General features: G+C 37.7%; 1 protein-coding gene and 1 long non-coding RNA gene across 9 annotated transcripts in view; one reads left to right on the forward strand and one right to left on the reverse strand.

Moving 5' to 3' along the window:
- The window catches only part of CNTN1 (contactin 1), a 249,875-nt gene that overhangs the window by 175,063 nt on the left and 50,890 nt on the right, over positions 1–23,922 (forward strand). For all 8 annotated transcript variants that reach the window (XM_080392102.1, XM_080392100.1, XM_080392105.1 and 5 more), the window contains 8 exons: positions 776–872; positions 1,027–1,208; positions 2,402–2,526; positions 4,481–4,598; positions 6,226–6,376; positions 6,882–7,009; positions 9,655–9,830; positions 22,499–22,619. In XM_080392102.1, coding sequence (XP_080248228.1) covers positions 776–872; positions 1,027–1,208; positions 2,402–2,526; positions 4,481–4,598; positions 6,226–6,376; positions 6,882–7,009; positions 9,655–9,830; positions 22,499–22,619 — 1,098 coding nt within the window. The remainder of the gene's footprint in view (positions 1–775; positions 873–1,026; positions 1,209–2,401; positions 2,527–4,480; positions 4,599–6,225; positions 6,377–6,881; positions 7,010–9,654; positions 9,831–22,498; positions 22,620–23,922) is intronic.
- Positions 1–23,922, reverse strand: part of LOC308065762 — a 541,432-nt gene that overhangs the window by 43,463 nt on the left and 474,047 nt on the right. The window lies entirely within an intron of this gene.

Genomic DNA, 23,922 nt, shown 5'->3' on the forward strand with positions numbered 1-23,922 from the left:
GCCTTTGTGTTACAAAGAAATGGCAGAGAATAATCTAGTGAAAACTACATGTTTTCCAAATGGTAACAGATTTCCCTTTTGCCACTTCAGGCTGTCAGTCACTAGAGTCTCATAAACTGATCATCAAGATTTCGGTGACCCTTTTATCTGTTACATTTCCCATATTATAGTGAAGAACTGTGAGTGAATTTGTGTAATTACAAATCAGTGATCTTTGTCCAAATTTTCCATGATCAATACTCACACTGAGATCTTCATCTAGAAGAACTGCAAGAGGAGTCCTGCAGGGATCACCAGTAGGTAGACTTGATTACGTTTCCATCCCTGTGCCCTCATTAAGTTGTAGATTTGCTGAATCTAGCACCTTCATAGCCTTGCTAAGATAATACTGAGCTTAAATTCACAATAATTCCAAATATTCTATCTAGTAAAAGATTCTGTGGAAGATAGAGACTCGGGCTTTTTTATATACACACACACAAGTGCATCATCACACTTCAAATGCAAGTAAATGAGTTTATGTTAAGGCATTGTGCTCTAAAAAACAATAGGCATTACCATCCAGAGAAAGATAACTAGTTGCTGAGTAAAACAATTCTGCTTTACTATTAGAAGTTCATTGTGAAATCAGAGTTCATGGATGGCCAGGCTATTCACTGTAAAGAAGAATTTCGTCTGGAAATTTAAGAACAGCTTTCTTGAACTGTGGAAGTTTAAACAGCTGTATTCCTTTCTGCCGTGCCTCCTTTTCTGAGAATCTTTTTTTTTATGTTAGGTGCAAAAGTGTATCCTGCTGATATCAAGGTGAAGTTCAAGGACACGTATGCTCTCCTAGGGCAAAACGTAACACTGGAGTGTTTTGCTCTTGGGAAGTAAGTGTGTTTTAAAGTTATTGTAGAGGACTGTTTGCTTTCATATTTCAGGGAATGAAAATGCATGTTTCATCATCAAACACTTTTTTGTAGTCTCCAGTTTAACAGCCAGTTCTTGAACATGCTGATTTGTACTTTACTGTACCTTTTCAAGTCCGGTTCCTGAACTCAGATGGAGTAAATACCTTGAACCCATGCCAGCCACTGCTGAGATAAGCATGTCTGGTGCAGTTCTTAAGATCTTCAATATTCAGTATGAAGATGAAGGACTTTATGAGTGTGAAGCTGAAAACTATAAAGGAAAAGATAAGCATCAAGCCAGAGTTTACGTACAAGGTAAGTAGAACGGTTTTATTCTTCATGGTCTATGTTGCTTTTACTTACATTGGAAGTATCTGTGTTTTCACACTTCAATGTCACTTCTGACTCATAGCATCATCCTGACATGCTGCTGTTCAAGTTAATAGAGTAAAATCAAAACTCATGCGTTGAATGCCAGGTATAACATTTGAAAACTACTCGCTACACAGTTTGCCTGGTTATGATAGCTGTATATACACCTTGACAATAATATGTGTTAATGTAATTATGCATAATGAAAGTAAAATAAATTCAGAGTACTTGAAATGAAAGACCTTCCAGGAAAAAAAATAGGCCATTAGGTTTGGTATGCTTTCTTGTTTCCTCATTTTGTTTGTCTTTTCTAATTGTCTTAGCTCTCTTTCTTATCAGCTACACTCAATTCTTTATTTCTCCACCCTCTGTCCCTTCTCTTCATGCATCTGGTTAAATGAGGGAACCAAAAAATTGTACCTTACTGCTCATAGTGGAACCATCCCAAGTAACTGAGTCCTTAACTGAGACTTACAGCCAAAGAAATTGTGGCATGAAAAAGTCATACATAACATCTGAATTACCTTCAGAAGATTTGTCTCTTTTAATTGACTATATAGAATATCTCCTGAGTTAAGATCCTTAGTTAAGTCCTTGAACTTCAGCGGGATAAATTCAGAATTGGTGTGGAAAGGTTGTGACTTCTCGTAAATCTAATAAATGGGTTCATTTGCTTAGCAAAAGCAAAAATTCTGGGACATTTTCAATATTAATTTCTTAAATATTTTCTCTGGATGAAGAGAGCATTTTCTTGGAGACCCTTTCAGTACATATGTGGTTTTGCACAATTTCATGTCATGTAACTGTCATTTTTATGGTGTTACTGAGTAATTTTCACATTGTATAATCTACAGGTTAGTGTAGGTGGTAACACTTCATATCTTTGGATGTTCATGAACCATTATTTCAACTTCATACTTCCTTCGTATAAAAAACAGTTTGAAGATTTTTTGAGTCTACGTGGTAAGGCAAAAACATCTTCACTTCTGTCTTGTGCAGATGGGTTGCTGAATTACCATAATTTCTTTGTGTTGCCTGTTAAATGTCATGGAAAAAGCAGTGGAATGAATACAACATAATGCTAATTAAATATGTATCTCCTATATTTACAAGGCATCATTTTTTTTGTTCTTCAGCCTCTCCTGAGTGGGTAGAGCATATCAATGACACAGAGAAGGATATAGGCAGTGACCTATACTGGCCTTGTGTAGCTACAGGCAAACCTATTCCAACAATTCGGTGGTTGAAAAATGGTGCCTCGGTAAGTATATTGCCATAGATAACACAGGATTGATTGGTTAGCTGATGGAAATGATTTTTTGAAGTGTGCGTTATTAAATGGTTAAAAGAAAATGAACCATAATGATACAAATATTTGCCGATTCCACTTGCATTAGGCATTAAAACCTATTTTTTATAGTTTTATCTCAATCTTCTGTTTTAAAATGCATTTTTTCAAGCTATTTAATACTCAGTTCTGAATTATGAACTTGTCTCTTGACTACATGTTTGGGAGGTGGATGTATCTTTTTCTCCAGGCCTTTTTAAGTAAATGCTGGTTTTTTCTCTCTGGATAAAAAATGTTGTCAGCTTCTCTCTAGAAATAATCCTTTTTTACCACATTAAACATGAGTACTTTAAAAATGTAAGACAAGAGAAGAAAGTGTAATTTTTTAATTACCAGTGGTGTTCCTGTGTCATATACTTTTCCACATTTTTCTAGCTGCAGCATATTGCAAAATGCCATTATTTCAGGTGATGTGAAGTTTAAATAAGTACGATTTGATAATTTTAAGCTTATTACATTGGATAGTTTGTGTAAATGAACTAGATTTTTTGTCAAGCCATTTCAACAACATATTTAAAATCTGTTGCTTATACTCTATGATGAGCCATTCAAGAACAAAGAGGAGAGAAAAGGGCATAATGTTACACAGCCTCTGTTGAGCTGTGGTGATACTGACCTTGGCAAGCAAAGAAAAAAGACGAGGCAGCGTTGTTTTGGCTGTATATCTTAAGAAGAATGTGGGAGGCTGGAGGAAGAGCAGGCATATCACCATCTGCCGTGTGGAGGTAGCTTAAACCAGGAAAAACAATGCTGTTTTCTAGCTTCGGTAGTTATTACAAACAAGCAATTTAACAAGAGAATTGCTTGATGTTCCCCGCCGCACTTGGCTTTCACTGACAAAATGTCCATTCTGGATTGCAGAAAGCAATGTCTAATTCTCCAGTGGTACTCCAGAAGTTTCTGCTGTGTGTGTTAATATTATGAGGTTATTTCTAAATGAAAAATAGCAAAAATATTTAAAATGCCTTGAAAATTTACCTTGTTTCTAAATCAGATAATTTTTAATTAGGTATTTCATTTAGCATAAAACAAAGATTCCTTGTCGAAATCTGATTTAAGTGTTTTTATATATGTTTTAAATAAAATGGTACAGGGACTATGTTTCCTTTATTCTTTTATCAGATAAATAGTATTCTTTTAATCTTCCACTGCTTCCTGCACTCCAGTTGACTTATATACAAAGATTAAAGCTTTTCAGCTTGATTTTCACAGGAAAATTTAATTTATTATCGTGCTCTTTCAAAAACAGATTGACATCTATTTGTAATTTACAAAATACCCCACTACACTTTGTGCATTTTTATACAGTTTTTTAGAAATAGATAAACTACTTTATTTTTATTTACTATGGGTTTTTTATATTAAAACAAAGTAGTAGTAAATAGTTTATACTACCTCCCAGAGGGATCTTCTGAGAAACTCCTACTTCATTGGGGCTTGCCTTGACCTTTTACTGTTGTAAACCAATGTACATACAATGGAATGTACTGAACAGCGAGCATGGCTTAACAAAGCTTATGTGCATAAAATTAATTTCATTTCTTGTTTCTTATTTCTGAACCAGTATTTTGCACTGGTATGATAAAAGGGGACTGAAGATAGGATGTGTCTAGTGCCACACAGCTGGGACTTTTCCAGAAAAAATACTGATCGACACTGAACCTTATTTTAAAAAAAGAAGGTGAACACATTCTCACAAAGACTGAAATCTAACATGGATAAAATAAAAACTCATTGATGCCTAAATGTTATGTGAGGGGCTCTTTTCTGAATACTGTCACTAAAAAAAAAGAAATGCGGATGGGTGTGAATTCCTCAGTATACATAGTCTATATGAATATCTTGTCTTATTGATTCTGTGTTTTAGTTCCGGAAAGGTGAACTAAGAATACAAAGTCTGAGCTTTGACGATGCCGGCATGTACCAATGTATAGCAGAAAACACGCATGGAATTATTTATTCAAATGCTGAACTGAAGATTGTGGGTCAGTGGGATTATTTGCTCTATTTACTATTTCAGCGTTGAGTAAAATAGCAGTCATATTTGCAAGCACTGTTAGGTATCAGATTCCTGTGAGGATAAAACTAAGACACCTCACTCAATCTAGATGAGATAGGCTGTATTTGAGCTGTCTAGCTGGGTTTTGGCAACAACTTGAGGAGCCAAGTTACTAATTTATGGGGAATATTTTCTGTATTATTTCTGATGTTTGCTTGCTGCTGTTACCCCTCAGAGGACTCGATAGCACAGAAATTGTATGCAGCATGTACAGTTGCTGACTACCCTCTCAAGCTTGCAAAACTGGTTGAGAAGCATTTTCATTTTAGCTCACCTATGCTCACTCGTCTGTGAGGCAAAATTGGCTTTTTTAGAAATTATGTTGTCAGTCACTAGTCTTTAAAGCTCTTCCTCTTCACCCTCCCCTTTGCTTTCACCTTCTCCAACTCATTACAACCAGCTGCAATGTTGGTGTGCAATATTCGCTATTCCATTTGATGGCTGGATGTAGTTATTAATCTGTTGTGTTTTCCTGAGGAGCATCCTTTTGAATGTTTGACTTTCAGATCCAGAATGATCAGGCTTAAAACAATTTCTGACATTTTTGCTGATGTCATTAGAGCAGACGTACTGGCTGCATGACAGGGCTTTCCTAGGAGATTTCCCTGCAGTACTTACCCTGAGTTGTTTCCATCTCATGCTTGCATTCAGACTTTCCCAAGAGTTAAACTGTCTTGGCTTCCCCAACCCACTGCAGAACAATACTTCATCCTTCGCTGTTCTTCCGTTGCTATGTACTCACTACCAGCCTGAACTACCCAGAAATGAGCACCTTTTGCATGCACATTTTCAAATTCAGTGTTTGTAAAATGTGGGTATTTATCAGAGTTTTTCTCTGTACTGCTGTAATTAACTTATAGCCCTAATTCCTCAAGCTGTGCACACACTTGCTGACGTGATTTAAAATGATGTCATCCCAAGATGCAAAGTAATTGAAAGCATTTTTCCTTTTATTTGGTTACAAATAAAGAGAAAATTAGTAAGCAAAGGTCTGACCTCAGATACATAAGTGTGGTGCGTGCTACAGTCACGGCTCATTACTCTTGTACATCTGAGAGTGCACCTGAGGCCAGTCGGCCAAACAGAAAACTACAAAGAGGAAGCAGGGCACAACCTTAAAGTTTTTAGAGGCAGACTAAAACCACTGAAAAGTAAACTGAACTATTCTTTGAAAGTGTGATTGAGTGAGGCATTTTTTACAGAAACTGGTCTCCAGGAATCTATATTTTATTAGAACTGATCAAAAGGCCTTTGAAAGGGAGGAACCATTGATTTCAGTGGACTTTGATCTTGTTAGATTAAACTTGGAAGTTCAGAAATCAACAGAAGGAAACCTCTAGTGTAACACAGCATAGAACTTGATTTTTCCTCTTTCTTTTAGATCACCATCTATTCCTCAGCACATCTGTGTATCATTACAATTTCTCTCACTAGTCTGAATAATGGCTGTTCACATACAAGTCAATAGTTCTGTCATTTATTTCATGTCGCAAACAATTGTATTTTGTGACAAAAACATTAACAGCAATACTCTCATTAATTTTTGCTTTCAGCTTCACCTCCTACTTTTGAACTGAACCCTATGAAGAAGAAAATCCTAGCAGCTAAAGGTGGCCGTGTAATCATTGAATGCAAGCCTAAAGCTGCTCCTAAGCCAAAATTCTCCTGGAGCAAAGGAACAGAATTGCTTGTAAATGGGAGCCGGTTAGTATTGACTGTTAGTGGACACCGTGAGTCCTAAAAATGCTGCCTTATGTTCCTGTTTATGCTGTAGGCTATTTCTCACTTTTGCAGATACGAGGGGCAGGAGAATGTGTAATTTCAGGAAAACAGTATGCCAAAATGTTACTAGCAGTGCGGATCCAAATAGCTAGCAGGATATCCAACTTCAACCAGTCCATTTGGTGCTGTTCACATTTCAGAATTGCATTGTATCACAGAATCTTACATTGCATGTAAGAAAAATATTGGAATGACTACAAGTGAATGAAAGTACATTCTCTTGCTCCAGCAGCGTGAGGCATCTAATCATGTATTTAAGTATTTTTTACTGTAGTAGTGGTTATAAATATGGTAGGTAGATGCGAGCTTCCAAGAGATGTTTGTGGTTTGTTCTTTCACTTGCTACAATTCTACTGAAAGTATTGCTTTCTAATATAAAACCTAATTTCTCTTCATGTTGGGTTTTTTTTTTTTGTACTTTCAATAGCATACGTATCTGGGATGATGGAAGCCTGGAAATTATCAATATCACAAAGCTAGATGAAGGTCGCTACACCTGTTTTGCAGAAAATAACCGAGGAAAAGCTAATAGCACTGGTGTTCTGGAAATGACAGGTAAACCTCTAAATTGCATTCGTTGGTTTCAGGTAGAATCCCTTAATTCAAAACCACTTATTTTTGCTCCAGCATTGCACTACTTTTGCAAGCTATTTTATGTCTTTTCTTTCTAATTTATTTGTTCATTAAACAGTGAATTGATGCTTTTAAAGCATATTGCTCAGTAGAAACCTGGTATATTTGCACCAGTTCTGAGGCTGTATCTCAATTTTCAGGGTTGATTTTTCCATAAGAGATTATTAAGTCTGACCCATTAATTTGAAACATTTTAATGCATTTATTCAATTTGGTAGCTTAGTGCTCAGGCTAACATGTGATTCTGGGGCCATGACTTAAACAGAGAAACTCTTACCAACCTTTAGTTTTTCTTTTTTTTTCTTTCTTTTTTTTTTCCTTTTTTTTTTTTTTAATTGGTGTAAGCAAGTTTGAGAGAGCATTGCACTTAAAGAAACATGCATTAAATTTGCGAGATAGGGTCATATAGGCATATGATTGCACTACTAAATTCCCTTCCTTTATGGGCATTAGTATTTATTTGTTGAGTACTGATAACCTTAATTGCGTATTTTAAATCTGATGTCAAATAAATAAATAGTTGTAGAATACAAACAGGAAAGATGACATTCATGAACAGCTGTGTGTATCAATTATCAGTGATAGCAGAAGAGTCATTTATCAAATACATTTTTTAATCTGTTCCAGAAATCATGCTGGATGTGACAGCTCAATGCCACAATATTGATGTACTAATGTAAGAATTAATCTGTATCATCAGATGATATGAAAGCATTTTTCTAGTTGATTTATAACAAATTCATTTTACCAAATGAATTGTAAGACTTTATTTTGATCAAGCAGATTTTTTCAATGTTTGCAGTTAATTTTTATCATCTGCAGTTTCATATGTCTTAATATTACCCTCAGGCATTTAATTATTTTGAAAGATTATGTAAATAAATATCACGTCCCTTAACAGTTATATCTTCTAAAATCAGGAAGAATATTTGCATACTAAATTTCCACAGTGAAACACTTAAACCATATGTTCATAAACCTTATAAACTAGGTATAAAGAATTTTAAATTTTTGGAGAATTCTGCTCTAATTCGTCTAAAAAGCAGAACCAAAAGACTAAGACATCTCCCTTGCACCACAGCAGAACGAGAAGGGTCAGCTGACATATTTCAAAATTATTTTCACATTATGGACAATGATGAGGGTTGACAAAGAATGCTTTGAAAATGGTATTCCCAAGCATTTTGCGTGGCCCATAAAACTTCTCAGACATTGTGCATGACTACAGGAGATTAGAAAGTTAAATGTGAAGTTGACAGGCACTGCAAAGTCTGATGGTTTTTCCCACACGATTGTTTTTTCACTGCCCCTGGACCATTCTTCTTCAGCAACTTCTCAGACTGGTAGAGTACTTTATGTAAACATTTAGAAAATCACTGATGGTAGAACCAAATGCTGAACATACAGGCACAATGCTAGAATGGAGCAGGTATCCAAAGCATGTGTCCACAGCAAAGACTTGAGAGATCAGATGTTAACAGCTTCCTCCAATATACTATGAGATGCTCCATTCTGCAAAAGCCAGTAGTTGTGCCATCCTCATAGTCTCAGTATAAAGCAAATTTGGGATTACTAGAGTAGTATCTGGGGAAAGGTTTCTCTCCAAGGCAGACTGACAAGTAATATTTGGTATATTGAGGATTTTTTGTTGTCCTGTATATGGTGGAGTGTAGTGTGCTCCTTGGAGAGTGCTCAAACTTAACTAGTAGCAATAGCTCTTTTTTTATGGCAATCGTCTTCCAGGTTTTGGTACCCTAGTCCCACTTTCGTATTGTTGGGAAAGACGTTATATGTCATGGCATAAGGAAGATACTCTGTGGCTTTTTGTTTTGTGATAACAATTGAAAGAAAAAGGAACAGGTCTCGGTAATCCAGTGAGTCCCTTCCAGAACAATGTTGCTAATTTGTCATATGAGTTTGATGCATGTACCAAGAGCTCTAGCAATTATCATGAGACCTCTGCCTTTTTTTACTTTTCTGTAATAATGAGAGACATTACTGGGGGATATACAGCTTTCTTCCTTTTGTTGCATTATTTTCTCTTCCTTTCCACGTGTAGCTATTTGCATAGTTTGTTATGCATACATTATATTGTTTCTCAGTAAATAAATTAAGATCTCAATCTCTGCAGTAGTCTAATGGAAATCTGACTCAGCCTGACAACTAAGTAGAACTTACCATTCATTAAAGAGACAGGTTTGAAAGCATAAGAAATATAACTAAAACAAGAAATGCAACACGTCACATAGTATTCATCATCTGTCTCCTTTCTTCCTGAGATACAGTCAATGAATAAAAATAGCTTTAAATAGTCAATAATTTGATTTATAGACTGAATCAGCCATTTTCAAAAGACAGCTAACTAGAAGTTAGGCATTTCAGTTTTAAAAGGTTTCCTTCGTTCTCTTTAGTTTGGTCCTTTGAAATGTAGCTGCATGAATAACATGGAAACTAGAGTTTGAGGGAATGGTTTAATGTATAATCAAACAGTTATTTCGTAAGCTGAGCTTACGTTTGGATAAACATTTATTTATTGGAATTTTCCATGTTTGCCATTAACTTCACAGAAGCTACAAGGATTACTTTAGCTCCGTTGAATGTTGATGTCACCGTTGGAGAGAATGCTACCATGCAATGCATTGCATCCCATGATCCCACATTAGACCTGACATTTATTTGGTCTCTAAATGGCTTTGTAATAGATTTCGAGAAAGAGCATGAACATTATGAAAGGAATGTTATGGTAAGATACTATAGATCCTTATTTAATACATGAAAGCCTAGTTTTCTTTGTTTTGAATAGCTGTATTTTCTGTTTTATATTTTCTGTTGTGTTGATTCAGGTCCAGAAAGAAGCAGTAGGCTAAGAACATAAAACAAAATTATGATTTAGACCCCTTACAGACATGTAGACACTTGCAGGTAGATACCTGAAATCAGGTATCTAAATTGACGTAAGTATTTTGGTACCTCAGTTAAATCCCACTCTGATTTAAGAGTGAATATGGCTGGTAAGTAGATAGTTTGATTGTAAACGGGGTGCAAATTCTCTCAAAAAAGTGTGCACATGCATTCACTTTTACTTACCCATGTTTTTCTCATCAACATTTCTGGAATTTGGCACAAGACCAGGCCAGATGGTGGGTAGGAGTCTAACAATCTGTAAACACTGAGCAAGAAAAGTTTGTGTGAAGGCTAAACAAGTTAATACAAAGACACTCCTTTTGGCACATAGAAAGAGGAATCATAGATCTTTCCTGTTTGCATGTATGGTTATATTTTTACAGTCTTCTATCAGGCTTATTCAAAACTAATACCTCGATTAGAAATCCCTCCTTGTTGCGTCTAATCACACACTGATTTACCTAAAACTCCCACCATTCTGTATGTATGATTTATTCTGTTGTTTTGGCTTTAAATGGTTCAAACCTCCTCAAATTTAAATACCCTTCTTTTGTGCTCCCAAGAGGAACTGCAGATGTGGAGAGAAAAGGTTGCTAATCCTACCCGTAATGTCCAGGAACACCAGAGGACATGTTCAGTTTCAGCCCCATGTTCAAAATGATGTATCATGTAGGACTCCTGCAGAGTCTTTCTCCTAGGCTGGCAATATTATTTGATTTTCCATGGACCTAGAGATTCTTTTTCTCTCTTTTTCAAAACCTGTTTATCTCCATGTGAGCAGATGTTTCAAACGTAACTATTTCAGTCTGATTAGGAGCAAACCAGTCTTTTTGAGGGGTCAGAGTTGCCTCAGCCTGCTCATTTGCTGAGTTGTAAACATCCCTAAGAAGTCACACTACTCCCAGTGAAAAAACAAGTCTTTGACCAACAAACCAGTAGAAATATGCTAAGATCAGCTGAAAAATATTGAAACCCAAAGGCATAAAACCCTTTCTGCAATAAATCTCCCAAAAGTCTTATGTCCAAACTCGGTAGTGGGGTATTAAGCAGTTTGTAGTGTATTTTGTGTTGCCTCAGGAATTGCAAAATATGTAGGTCTTGACTAGTACACTGGCATCTTTCAAGACATTTCCTGCATGTGGCTATTAAGCCACACTTTTGATAGGTTTGTATTTGCTCTTCCATACTAATCAGTGCATAGGAGTACCTTGAAAGAGTTGAATTGCCTCCTAATGGCATGGGTTTGTCCTTAAAGGGTGGAATGAGTCTAAGTATCAGTCAAAATAAGAGCTTAAAGATTAAAGCCCCATTGTATGTATTCCTTGTAAAAGAGCAAATAAAACCACTCTGCCTTTGTCAGATTTTATTTAGTTGAATGCTTTTAGCTTCCTGACAGAAGTTACGCAAAGAAATTGTGTTCCATGAAACAGAAAATCAGGCTGAAAATTGTTATGAATCAGTGATTTTGGAGTGGAAGGTAAAAATGCCTTTACCAGAGGACTTGGTAATGCAATACCATGTAATGCAAGAAAAAGGAACCTGAACTTTCTCCATCTGTTGGTGATGCGTTGAACATAAGTTTTTATATCACTGACGCACGCTTTTGGGTTTTACTTTTAATAATGAAGATAGAAGGAAATTGGATTTTTTTTCTTTTAGGTGAAATTAATTCTGAAATGTAATCCAAATTTTAGGGTACTTTGTAGCAAAGCACTCCGAGTGAACAAATCTAGGGCCAAATAAGGGCCACAGCAAGTGTGTAAGGTGTAATTCACTGTGAAGACTGACTTAATATCTAGGTTCCCAGCCACCTGCTTCATCTTCCAGATACCCAGTGGTCCTGGATCTCTGAACCCTAAATTTTTATTAACTCAACAATGTTTAGACACTTCAATAAAGTGCTTGATTTCAAAACCAGATCAACCTACTTTTGCTAGGCTAGCTTGGTCTCTACAGACCTTCTGTGGTCTGCAGAGAAAGAGAAAGAGGTGGTTCACTTCATCTGGGTGTTGAATCTTGTGCTGGAAGATTTCCTCATTCAATAGATTATAGAGATGGATACTCCACAGGATGCAGAAGTAGGTTAAGAGCAACTTTTAATTCACTTATACAGTTAAGATTAAGTAGATTAGATCCAAAGATCAATTAATTTATTTGTCAGTGTGTAACTCTATCTTCCTGAAGGATATTTCTTGGTTTGTTATGCTCCCTTTGCAACTGATCAATATTGGTAGAAATTATTTTAGCAGGGGCGGCTTCTTGGTTTGCATTGCTAAGACTTATTTCTGGGCTTTCAAATGCAAAGCAAGTCAGATAATCTCTGTTCCTCTTCCACGGGCAGTTCAGTCTTCCTCACCCAGGACAGAGGGGACAGTAGGATTGCATCTGAAGTCTGGAACTGTGATTTGTTGTTACTTAGTTATTCAGCACTTAAGTAACAACAAATGCAGAATTTTTAACAAATTCAACAAATCCAATACAAAGATTTATACAGAGTGTAATTAAGAGAAATGTGCACTTTCTGTATTTCTGTTTCATTCATTTGTTATCATATTCTTGCACTGAAGGTTTTTCCTCTTTCTTGCGCAAGCAAAGGGATTTTCTCCCGCCTATAGCTTCCATCGCTGTGGCAGTTCTGAGTTCAAGTCACTGGGTGGCAGGTTTGCATAGGCTTTCTCGGATGCAAAGGCCTGAGCTGTTGTGCATTTGACAGCAGAGCCCTAATTGCTGGGCTTGAAGCAGTGGAGTCCCATGATGCCACCCAAACCCTTCACAAACATAAAAGAAAAAAATATTCCATCATTAATATTAAAATTACTGATGCATGCTCTCTGAGCTATAATTTCCTGTTGATGAAGGATCCTCATCTGTCTTCCTGATAATATCACTATTAATTTATATGACAGCGCAGATCAACATGCTAAAACTTGATACAGCCACAGTATTTCAGTTCTCAAAATAATACTAATATAGTTGTCACATACACATAATGGAATGCTAATGAAATTCATGTAAATACCTGCATAAGTCGTCTTTCTTTAAATGGAAGCTTTGGTATCTCCATCATTGCTGAAGGCAAAACTAATTTGCATTACATTAATACTAAAACTCATCTATCAAAAGAACATATGTCAGTGCTGGTTTTATTTCCTGGGACAGTGATACTTAAAATGAAAAATATATATAAATTGGTTCAGCTTTATGTTTTTCCTCTGATTATTTGACTGAGGAACTGAATATTAACACATCCTTTCAAGTCCCATAGAGATATAGCACTTAAGTAATCTGGAAAACTCAAATGTCCAGTCATTTGTTATTTATGGAACTGCTTTTTGTCATGTATATTTAAAGACTGAAAAGCTTACTTTTAATGCGTATTTTCTAAAAGTATACATTATCCACATTTACTTATATTCTTTTAAGTTTATTATGAAAAATTCTTTTTAATACAGTAAGGTGTGTAATTATGGTGGTTTATACTTTCGGAGCCACACTAGTACAATTGTATGGATAGTCAGGAAGAGGAACTCCATAATTTAACTGATTCAAGTCAGAGTCAGAGACCTGATATAGGCTGTAATAGTCTTAGTCATATAGACACGCATACATTTAAAATACTTTCCATGCCATCAATATTCCTGTGTTTTCTACATTGTTTTATTAGTTTTATTAGGGGTTTTTTTGTTATTTTTTATTTTCTGCATAGTTTATTAGTTTTATTAAACAATAAAACCCTGACATTTTTGTCACCATTTTTCTTCAGTAAGTTAAGTTTAATTCCCATACTGTTCAGGAATCTGTCCTGCTTGCAAACAACTTTCTTTTATAAGAATTAAAAGAGGAAGTGGTGATGGAAAAATGCAGCAAGGCTGGATGATAAGTTTTATCGTAGAGATAATTCACTTGTTGCATGCTCACATTTTCTCATATTAGCAGTGAGCTTATCAAAAAAACATAAGGAACTGTATTTGGGTACCTGAGACCCTTTCACAGCTACCAAAATGCAGGCCTGTATCACCCTATCATGTTATATAGGGATCATTTAAAGTACCTTGATGAAGTGGTTTGTAAGTTCGGTTCTTGGCATCTAATGTTTTTTTCATCCTGCAGAAGATACTATCCTTGTTTTTATATCAGATAACTTCATGGCTTAATGCTGTTTTGTGATCATAATTTATCAAAAAAAAGCATTCTATGGAGCCCCACTCAAGATGTTGAGCTCCCCTCTCCTCTGCAAAAACAAGAGAAAAGCCAGCAACAAACAGAACTCCAAAATTATAGGTGAAAAACTGGACTGACCAAGACTATTTATGAAAGTTGCAGCTGTTACTTTTTTTTTTTTACAGTGAACTATATTTTTTTAAACTCTGAGAATTTTAGAATTCTCTTAAAATTTTTTGCAAAAGTTGATTTCTATTGTTTGGTACTTGAGTTTTGTTATGAAATTTACATCTTGCTTTTAAAAAAGATTTAAAAAAAATTAAAAATAATGAAAAGTAGAAAGCAATCATTCTGTTCCTATTATGAAAGGAGAAGAATCAATATGCTGATGCAGTTATTTTTCTAACGGGATTTCAGCACCTTTCACCACAAGCAGAACCTCTGGTGTTTGAAATAAGGAGTTAAGCTACTGGACCAAAAAGCTTGGTACCAGCAAGAATGAGGTCATTTTAGAAAGTGTATCATAGGACTTTATGCTTTGTTCTTTCTAATTTCCATCAAAATAGGAGTTTTAAAACTGAGAATTGGAAAATAGTTTCATTTTAACATTTAGGGATTATTTACCTTACCGCAGCTTTAATGATGGATTTTTTTTTTTTTTATGGAATTGCTAGGGAATCTTTCCCTGGGAGTTCACAGTCCAAGAAAGGTGTCTTTACTGATGTTGGGCATTGCATAGCATCATACCCAACTGAAAAGCTCTCACAGAATGAGGAGTACTTCAAATGGTGCTGACACACCTCAGTGCCATGACTGCTACAGAGCAGGACTTTAAGACCTGCTGAATCCACAGTGACTGAAATCAAGCCTTTGCAGTGTGCTCTCCAGTTTTCATAGATTCAGGAATGTGGCACAAAAAGCAATCAAACATATTCAGTACAGAACTTGCAGGCTCTATTCAGCTTTGAAGTCGCTTCTGAATCCAAGTTGTCTGCACATAACTAGCTCAGGTGTCCCTGCAACCATCATACAGTTAACCAGCAGCAGTGTAAACTTCACTGTGTTCTCAAAAGCTCTTTTTTCCTTATGCAAATATTATTCCTCTTACTTTATCCCTCTCTAAAGTACAGAAAGCTTAGCAGTCTTCTAGGACCACATTCATAATATTCTGGAGATGTGTGGCCAGACGGTTCCTTTGCATTAAAGTAAAAAACACATGGAAGGGCCTGTTTCTTCCCTTTAACTGTTAAAGCTGGTTAGTTCAGATCCCAAAATCCACACTACAGATGTCTAAAATAGGTGAGATGAATTCCAGATTGGAGACAGTGTTTCCCTAAAAGGAAGGTTCTTCAAAACTAATGATTTTGTAAACCACAGAGAATAAGTTGAACTATAAAAATCCAATTAGAGGAGCTTAATACCCACTTGGCTTTTGTAAATTATTATAATTTGCAGTTCCTTGGCTAGACACTGTAGACAAAGATGTTCTACTGCATGCCCCTGCTTCAGCTGATTACTGAGCAGACACTTGGTTTCATGTTATAAATCTCTCCCTACGCATTCCGCAGTTTTCTTCAGCAGAAGAGATACAAAGGTTTTCATTTTAATTTTTCTTCACTGCTTTCCCTGGTAATCCTCCTTGCAGAATATGGAGTATAGCTCCAGTTATATGACAGGAAACGAATAGAAAGTTCAACAGGACAACTGAAAAATTGAAGAAAAATGTTTCAATAGAATAATAAAATCATAGAATCATAGAATTGTTTAGGTTTGAAAAGACCTTTAAGATCATCAAGTCTAACCGTTAACCCAGCACTGCCAAGTCCACCACTAAACCATGTCCCTAAGCACCATATCTACATGTCTTTTAAATACCTCAAGGGATGGTGACTCCACCACTTCTCTGGGCAGCCTGTTGCAATGTTTTGACAACCCTTTCAGTGAAGATTTTTTTCCTAATATCCGAGCTAAACCTCCCTTGGTGCAACTTGAGGCCATTTCCTTTTGTCCTATCACGTGTCATTTGGGAAAAAAAATCCTTTCAGACAGTTGTAGAGAGTGGTAAGGTCTCCCCTGAGCCTCCTTTTCTCCAGGCTAAACAGCCCCAGTTTCCTCAGCTGCTTCTAAGACTTGTGCTCCAGACCCTTCACCAGCTTCGCTGCCCGTCTCTGGACACGCTCCAGCACCTCAGTGTCTGTCTTGCAGTGAGGGGCCCAAAACTGAACCCAGTATTCAAGGTGCGGCCTCACCAGTGCCAAGTACAGGGGGTCGATCACTTCCCCTGTCCTGCTGGCCACACTGTTTTGGATACAAGCCAGGATGCTGTTGGCCACCTTGGCCACCATGGCACACTGCTGGATCATATTCAGCTGGCTGTCGGCCAGCACCCCCAGGTCCTTTTCCACCAGGCAGCTTTCCAGCTACTCTTTCCTAGGCTTGTAGCGTTGCATGGGATGTTAGTGACCTGAATGCGGGACCTGGCACTTAGACTTGTACCTCATAGAACTGGCCTCAGCCCATCAGTCCAGCCTGTCCACATCCCTCTGTAGAGTCTTCCTTCCCTCAAGCAGATCAATGCTCCCACCCAACTTAGTGTCATCTGCAAACTTACTGAGGGGGCACTCAATCCCCCTCATCCAGATAATTGATAAAAAGATTAAACAAAACCAGCCCCAGTATTGAGCCCTGGAGAACATCACTTATGACCAGCCACCAACTGGATTTTACTCCATTCACCACCATTCTTTGGGCCCAGTGATCCAACCAGTTTTTACCCAGGGAAGACTGCACCCATCCAAGTCATGAGCAGCTAGTTTCTCCAGGAAAGTGCTCTGAGAAAGGGTGTCAAAGGCTTTACTAAAGTCTACGTAGACAACATGCACAGCCTTTCCTGTCATAGAAGGAGATCAGGTTAGTCAAGGTAGGAAGGTTCAGTTATACACTGACAAGAAAGAAGAGGCTGTGTGTGGATTGGAACAAAACCTGGGAGGCAGAGTTGCAGTGAGCTCAGTCAGTACAGTTTTTTTAATATATTGAGGGATCAGATGATTGTTCATGAAACGCATGGCAAACCAAATCCACTAAGGTACTGGTTTGGGTTTTTTTGAGAAAGATCCCCAAGACTGTCCGAAGGCACTGTCTCAGTACATTACTTTCAGTGCCTTGATGCTTTAGGGAGATGCTTTAGGCATGAGTGAGTTGGAAGTCACATGTTTTGGCTAGGTTTGGAGTAAAATTTAGAGGCAAGGGCCTAATAGTAACGTAGTAAGCATGGAATGAGATGGATGGAGTCAGTGGTTAAGAGCAAGGAGGGGAAGGAAAGCAGAAGACAGTGCTGAGTGTGAAGCCAACAAGCAGTTAGGTCTGACAGAAGCCTTTGAGGGAACCTATTATTAATCCACAGTGCTATTCTATTTAGAAGGTCAAGATATGCCAACTTCTGTGGTAGAATTAAAAAAATAGACTGCAAAATCAGTTGACTGTAACTTTATGTGCTTATGAGACTTCACAAACTACCAAAATCCATGTGCAAACCCTAGTTAGGTAGCAGGAGTCGAGAAAGCCAGGTGTGAGCACTACTCAGAGAAATGGAGTTTGCAGTATATTGTGGATTTCCATCATCAGCCGTAAAGTTGTGGGCCATAAGTATAAGTAAACAAGTACCTAGGCTTTTTCTGCTGTTGGAAATGAAATAACAGGGCATATTACCACAGGGATGCTGGTACAAAGCACAGTGTCCTCAGGCATTCTCAGCAGTATGCCAAATGGAGAAGAATAATATATTTGTTGGAAATATTTCCCAGTCCACATTTCAGGGGTAGAATTAGCGCTGTACTTCCTTTACATATAAATATAGTTCACTGAAGGAAGAGATTCTTTAGTTGGAATGACTGTCATTATTATCCTTCTGGTGTTTTTTATTCACTCGTAACTTTCATGCCAGCTATGGCTTATAAAACAGTGAGATAAGGTCTCCTGTGAATAAGATTGAGACAACAGGGCTGCACTGGTCGTGTTGTCCCCATGTCATCTCTGATATTAATATCAGGAAAACAACTATGATCACATTTACATTAACATTCTTCAACAGCTGTTCTACTTGTATCTACCACATAGCAGATCCTCTACTGGCAGGAACAAAACAATTCATGTGAACTCATTTAGGTTAATAATTTTAGACACAGGTAATAGAAAAAGATGTTTCAAATTATTGCTAGCTTTGGGAAAGCTGATCTCACCACCAAGAAACCCATCTCTTCCACATTACTTATCAATTCTCTTATCTTACCCTTACTGTGTATTAAACACCTCTGAAGCTCAGAGGTCTTAATTTTTGAATCTGAATTAAAAAAAAGAAGACTGTCTCCGCTTACCCAGTTCTTCTATGTCTGCCACTTTAGTTTTATTATTTAAAATGGCTTGTTAGCTTCATAATAATTTAAGTTCCTTTATTGTCTCCGAGGTCCCAACAGAAGTGGACACTGCTTTCAGTCGTAAGACCAGATTCCTGTAAATGGTATTTGATCTCACAGGGGTATGTTCTGATGGCTTTCAGTAATTTAGTGCACTGGCGAAGGTGATAGTCAAAAGAGAAAAGTGAATCTCAGGAACAGGTCATACAATGCTATTTTTGACATCACTATTAAAGCATAAATATAGGGCTTATATAGTGAAAGTCTTTGCTTGAAACTCAGTAAATAACTGAGTGGTGAACCGCAGATACCCTTGGAACATCCCTGAGTACTGCTATCACTATTTCCAGTCTGTGATTCAGTTTTCTCTGAGTGAAGGCAGGCATTTTTAAACTTAGCCAAGCTGAGGTTTTTGAATGAAAAAATACAGTGCATTCATATCTAATTTGTGGACAGAATTTGCTGATGCCCTTACTCTTTATTTGCTTTGTAAGCTCTTCTTTTACCACCAGGAACTTAGGCTTTTGAGGTATGGAAATCTTCATCACCAACTGCTTAAAACCTTGCTCCAGGAGAGCTTCTGAACTAACAAGATACAATATCGTATCAATGGGTTGTTGATTTTTAAATTATGTTACATTTTCCCATCCATTTTTCATCATTTAGCTTTTAAGACCAAGATCCCCTAAGGGAAATGAATATTAGAGCAAGTATATGGGCACATAATTAAGAAATACAAAGATTTTAAATCAAAGTGCTAACACAGGAGTTAATGTGTACTAAGACTAGTAAGAATTTGGAATAATTTGTTATTGAAGAAATAGTACAATTATGAGAATTTTAAGTTTATGCAGTTTTTCTAAACCTTATTCCTTTGCCCAGCCTTCGCTTATGTTTATTTGCAGATCAAAGTGCAAGCAATGATCAGAGATTCACAGGCAGTGTGGTTCTTTCTAGGATGACATTTATTGTTAATAAAGTAAAGGTTTATACACAGCACTCAAACAGAGGACTGTTTGCCTCTTTTATTAAAACCAAAACCAATAAGAACAAAATGGAAAAAGAACAGGAACTGAAGACTCAAGGGGTTTGAACTTTGACAGCTTCTTTGTTGTAATTTTTTGGAGGGCAGAAGAGCAGGTGGCTGCTCTCTCTGCTCCCGCAGAAGTACTGACACTCCCAGTGATTTTCCTTCATGAGAGCCATTGACAGCGTTGTTTAGCCCACTGTAGACAAATAAGGCTTACATGTGGTTAGGCAGGCAGCCAGACACTGTTCACTTATGCAGTAATCCCTAGAGATTTTCAAAAGATGCTGTTCTTGAAGGCAGTCCTCCTGGGAGTTCTCATAAATAAACTGGGGAGGGCGGGGGCGGCACTTGCACAGAAATGCCACTGTCCCGGACTCACCTCATCTCCATATTCTGTATGCACTTTGGCAAATTAAAAGCCCTGTCATATTAGTCTTGAGTGAAAAGTGTGGCAAAAATATATATATATATGGACATGGTTTAATATTAGCTAGAAGAAAAATTATCAGAAATATATTGAGATTACTGGATTGTTCACTGATGTAACTAGTCTGCTTAATCATTGCTAACAGCATTTGTGTCACTCAAAAATGAAAAAGGTACAGTGTAACTGGCATTTCTCTCTGACCCTATGAGACAATCAAGTGTTGCTAGCCAGAATTAAGCAGTTTCTTTCATGTGTGCTTGATTCTCCTTTTATCCAATCGCCAGTTTGCCTCAGTAATTTCTTAAAGATGTGAGTTCTTGTGTTGGACCAAAAAACCTGGTGTTAACAGATTTCAGTTTGGGCTCAAATTTTATGCCCGCAGAATTTGAAGCTGGTATCCAAAATCCTCTCTGGAGTTTGGAAAGGAAAAGAACAGTTTTATCTGGCTATTTTAATCTCCTCTAAATATAGACTCTAAACTAGCATTCTAGTTTCAGAACATTTGGAAAAGATTTAACCTAGCTTTTTTCTCCCTCCTCTTCAATTTGGAATCATAAACTGAATGACATAGCTTTATTTCATTTCTTCAGAATGTCTAAATGCAGAGACACTAATACCTGAGATCGTATTGAAGGTATTTGTTGTTTTCTAGAACCTTCCGTGATCACAGCACTAGTTCTTACACCTCAATATTTAGCAATTTCTTTTTTACGTACCGTTTTGCATCTGAATTCCTTTTGTTCCTGCCTGTGAAGGTTTCAGGGTTGCAGTGAGGTATCTGAGTGTTTGTTTTCTTAAAAAATACTGTATTTTTGAACAATCTCCAGTGATTTAGAAATTCTGAAGGTTGCCCCTTTCAGTATACGGTGGTATAAATCCATCTGTTAATCTTTTGTAACATTTTGACTTACATGAAAGCAATCGGATATATTGTGGAAAGAATGTTTGGGATTTTTTCTGAAATACCTTTAAGACTAACACATGATTTAAGCTAGTAATCTTTTTCTGGAATAAAATGCAGATAGATAAGCAAAATATTTCAAGTGTGTTATTTTTAAACATTTATAGAAATGCCTTAACATAAAATGTGTTTTCGTTAAGAATAGTGGTGGTGTATCCAGTAGTCTCTATTCTACTTTTTTACAGGTGCACATCTAGTTACCCAGTGGGTTCACAGAAGTGTTGTAGGACAAAAATACTTTATTCAGTTTGCCTATCTGTACAACCACAGGTAGTGGCACACAGTGAACCTTATAGCCAGCTGAAAACATAGCTATATATTTTCCAAATAGCCCAGCATTGGTGAGGAATGTTGAGGAAGGATTAGGGTCTGTCATGACGATGGCGATCGGCACGTGAGCCTCGCTGAGCGACACATTGCTTCCCTGGCAGTCCTGCCGCCGTTGGCCAGGGAGCAGCTGGAGCTGGCTGGGGTGATGGCATGGCCAGCAGTGCAGAGGCCAGCAGGGCCAGAGCCCCATGTCCCTCAGAGCCCGAGGGAGGCCAGCAGGGCAGGCCTGGTGGCCCAGGGGTGGCTGGGCAGGTCAGTCATGAGGAGGCCGGGTCGCGGTCAGGCTGGGAGGTGAGCTCGCTGCTTCATCAGGCCGGTGCCAGCGTGGCCCTTGCCCAGGCTGGGCTGTGCGGGGGCAGGAGCTGCAGCACTGGTGGGGCCCGAAAGGTGACTTTTCAGCTCAACAGCAGCTCCTGCAGCAGGGAGTCGGCCATGGCTAAGGCCTCGCTGCGGTGCTGTGGCTGTTTGCCCCATCCCGGGTCACCAAAGCAAGGGGCCACCCTGGGCCACGCTGTCTCAGAGCCGGCCCAGAGCCCTGGCAGCCCAGCCTCCCACCATGGGGGTTGTGGTTACTGTCATCGTCCTGTCCATCGCCAACACCGCAGCGCAGAACAGGTGTGGTCTTTCCTCCGAGGTGCTGGGGCACCTGTTGAACATGATTGTTTCATTGCAGTTGCTGCGTTGTACTATCTCTTTGGTACTTCTTTGTTTAGACTGTGATTGTAGCCTCTCTGCCATAGTAAGAGCCAAATGATAGTTTGCTCTCTTAGTAGCACTCCATGACATGTTATCATAGAAACATGCATAAAAAAGCAACTAAAAATCAGAAAAAACATGCAGAAAAATCATCTGACTGCTGTTTATGAAAAAAAATTTGACGGAATTTAATGTTCAGATATGGGCTTCAAAAATAAAATTGAGATGTTTGCTTGTAAGAGAACATTTGCTAAGATATCCGTTTTTTTCATGTCTGGTAAGGAGCAGCAGCTCCTCAGGAAACACAGGACACTTTCAACAGCTGTCATATAAATCACATGTATCTTCGAGGGTAATCTGTTCTTGAAGTAAGCACTTGCTTTTTGGAAATAGCAACCACCGTGTATCAGTTGGGAGGGATGTGTAGACAGGTATCACATAGCTGCACAAGGATGTTTACCAGCTTTACTGAGTACTATTTTTGTGACAGATTAAATCCAATGGTGAGCTGCTCATTAAAAATGTTCAGCTGCGGCATGCAGGGAGGTACATGTGCACCGCTCAGACAATTGTGGACAACTCCTCGGCTTCAGCTGACCTTGTGGTAAGAGGTAAGGTTCTCCAGGTAAAACAGAAATGTGGCTGGTTTTCACATAGATGGAGTGTTTCTGATTGTTTGGAGTATGTTATTTCTCATCAAGAAATGACAGAAATTAAAATTTGTAGTGCATGAATATGCAAAGCCCTTGAAGTCTACTCAGGGTACTGATTCTATTGCAGACATTTACAAGTCTAACAGAACGTGTGTTTTCCTGAAAAGCAATAAAGATAGTTTTATTATGGATATGTGCCTTGTTAAAGTAATTTTTAGGCAATTTAATTTGGTGCCTATTATTAAAAATAGATTTAAAGTATTGTTTCAATGTATCCATTGTATATCATTTTTAAGAAGCCACTTCTGTTTTCTCACAAAGCTTTATGGATTAAATTATTGTGTATAATACTAGGCCTACACCAAAAAGATTCTTAGTTTTCAAATGACAGAAACCAGGACATGTGGGGTTAAGATTTGCAGTCCATTGTTAACTGATTCATGTCCCTTAAGTCTCAAACCACTGTGCTTTCTCAGACTGTAGTTACCCTACAGGATATGTTGCAATTCCTGGTTTCAGTAATGTGAGTTAATTCATGTCCTTTGGGCATTTTACTCTGTTTTGTGCCTCCAGGTATAACATGTTCTGAAGTGCTAATGCTCTGTAATGCTGACAATTCAAAGCAGACATAACTTGTACTTGGAGCCACATTGCTGTCATGTTTTGCCCCACATTCCAGTTATACTATGGAGCTGTATAGCAGCTGAAGTATAGCTTGTGCCTTGATTCTGAATTTCTGTCATCTGAGCATGCTGTAGACTTGAATATTTCTCTATTTAATTTTCACTGGGTGTTAACTGCCAGTGAAATACCATCAGTTTTAGATGAAATGTCAAAGCAAATATCGTAAGTGGTGAAAGTGCAGAATACTTATTAAAAGAAAAAGGGTCTGCTCGTGTGCCTTAATATTATGTCAGCAATTCCTTTTAAAAATCAAAAGGAAGACGATGTGCCTTATCAAGCTTCTGGTTCTCCTTCCAACCCAGTAATTATAATTAAAATCATTGCTCTGAGGTTATATTGTAGAAGATATTAGCATTAATTCTATGCTCAACATTTGGGTTTTAATACACTGAACACAGTTCTGCTTAGTGCTGAGTAATTCTTGCTACCATTTTTGTCAGTGGAAGACTCAGCATCTTACAGGGGCAAGGTTAAATATCTGATGAAATATGACAAAGGTGACATAGTTTCACTGAATTAGTAGGAAACGGCAACAGCAAAGTATGAAAACACAGAGCTAGGTTCCAGAGTGTCTCAT

The sequence above is a fragment of the Falco punctatus genome (assembly GCF_963210335.1).
Source record: "Falco punctatus genome assembly, chromosome: 6".
NCBI classification, from domain to species: Eukaryota; Metazoa; Chordata; class Aves; order Falconiformes; family Falconidae; genus Falco; species Falco punctatus.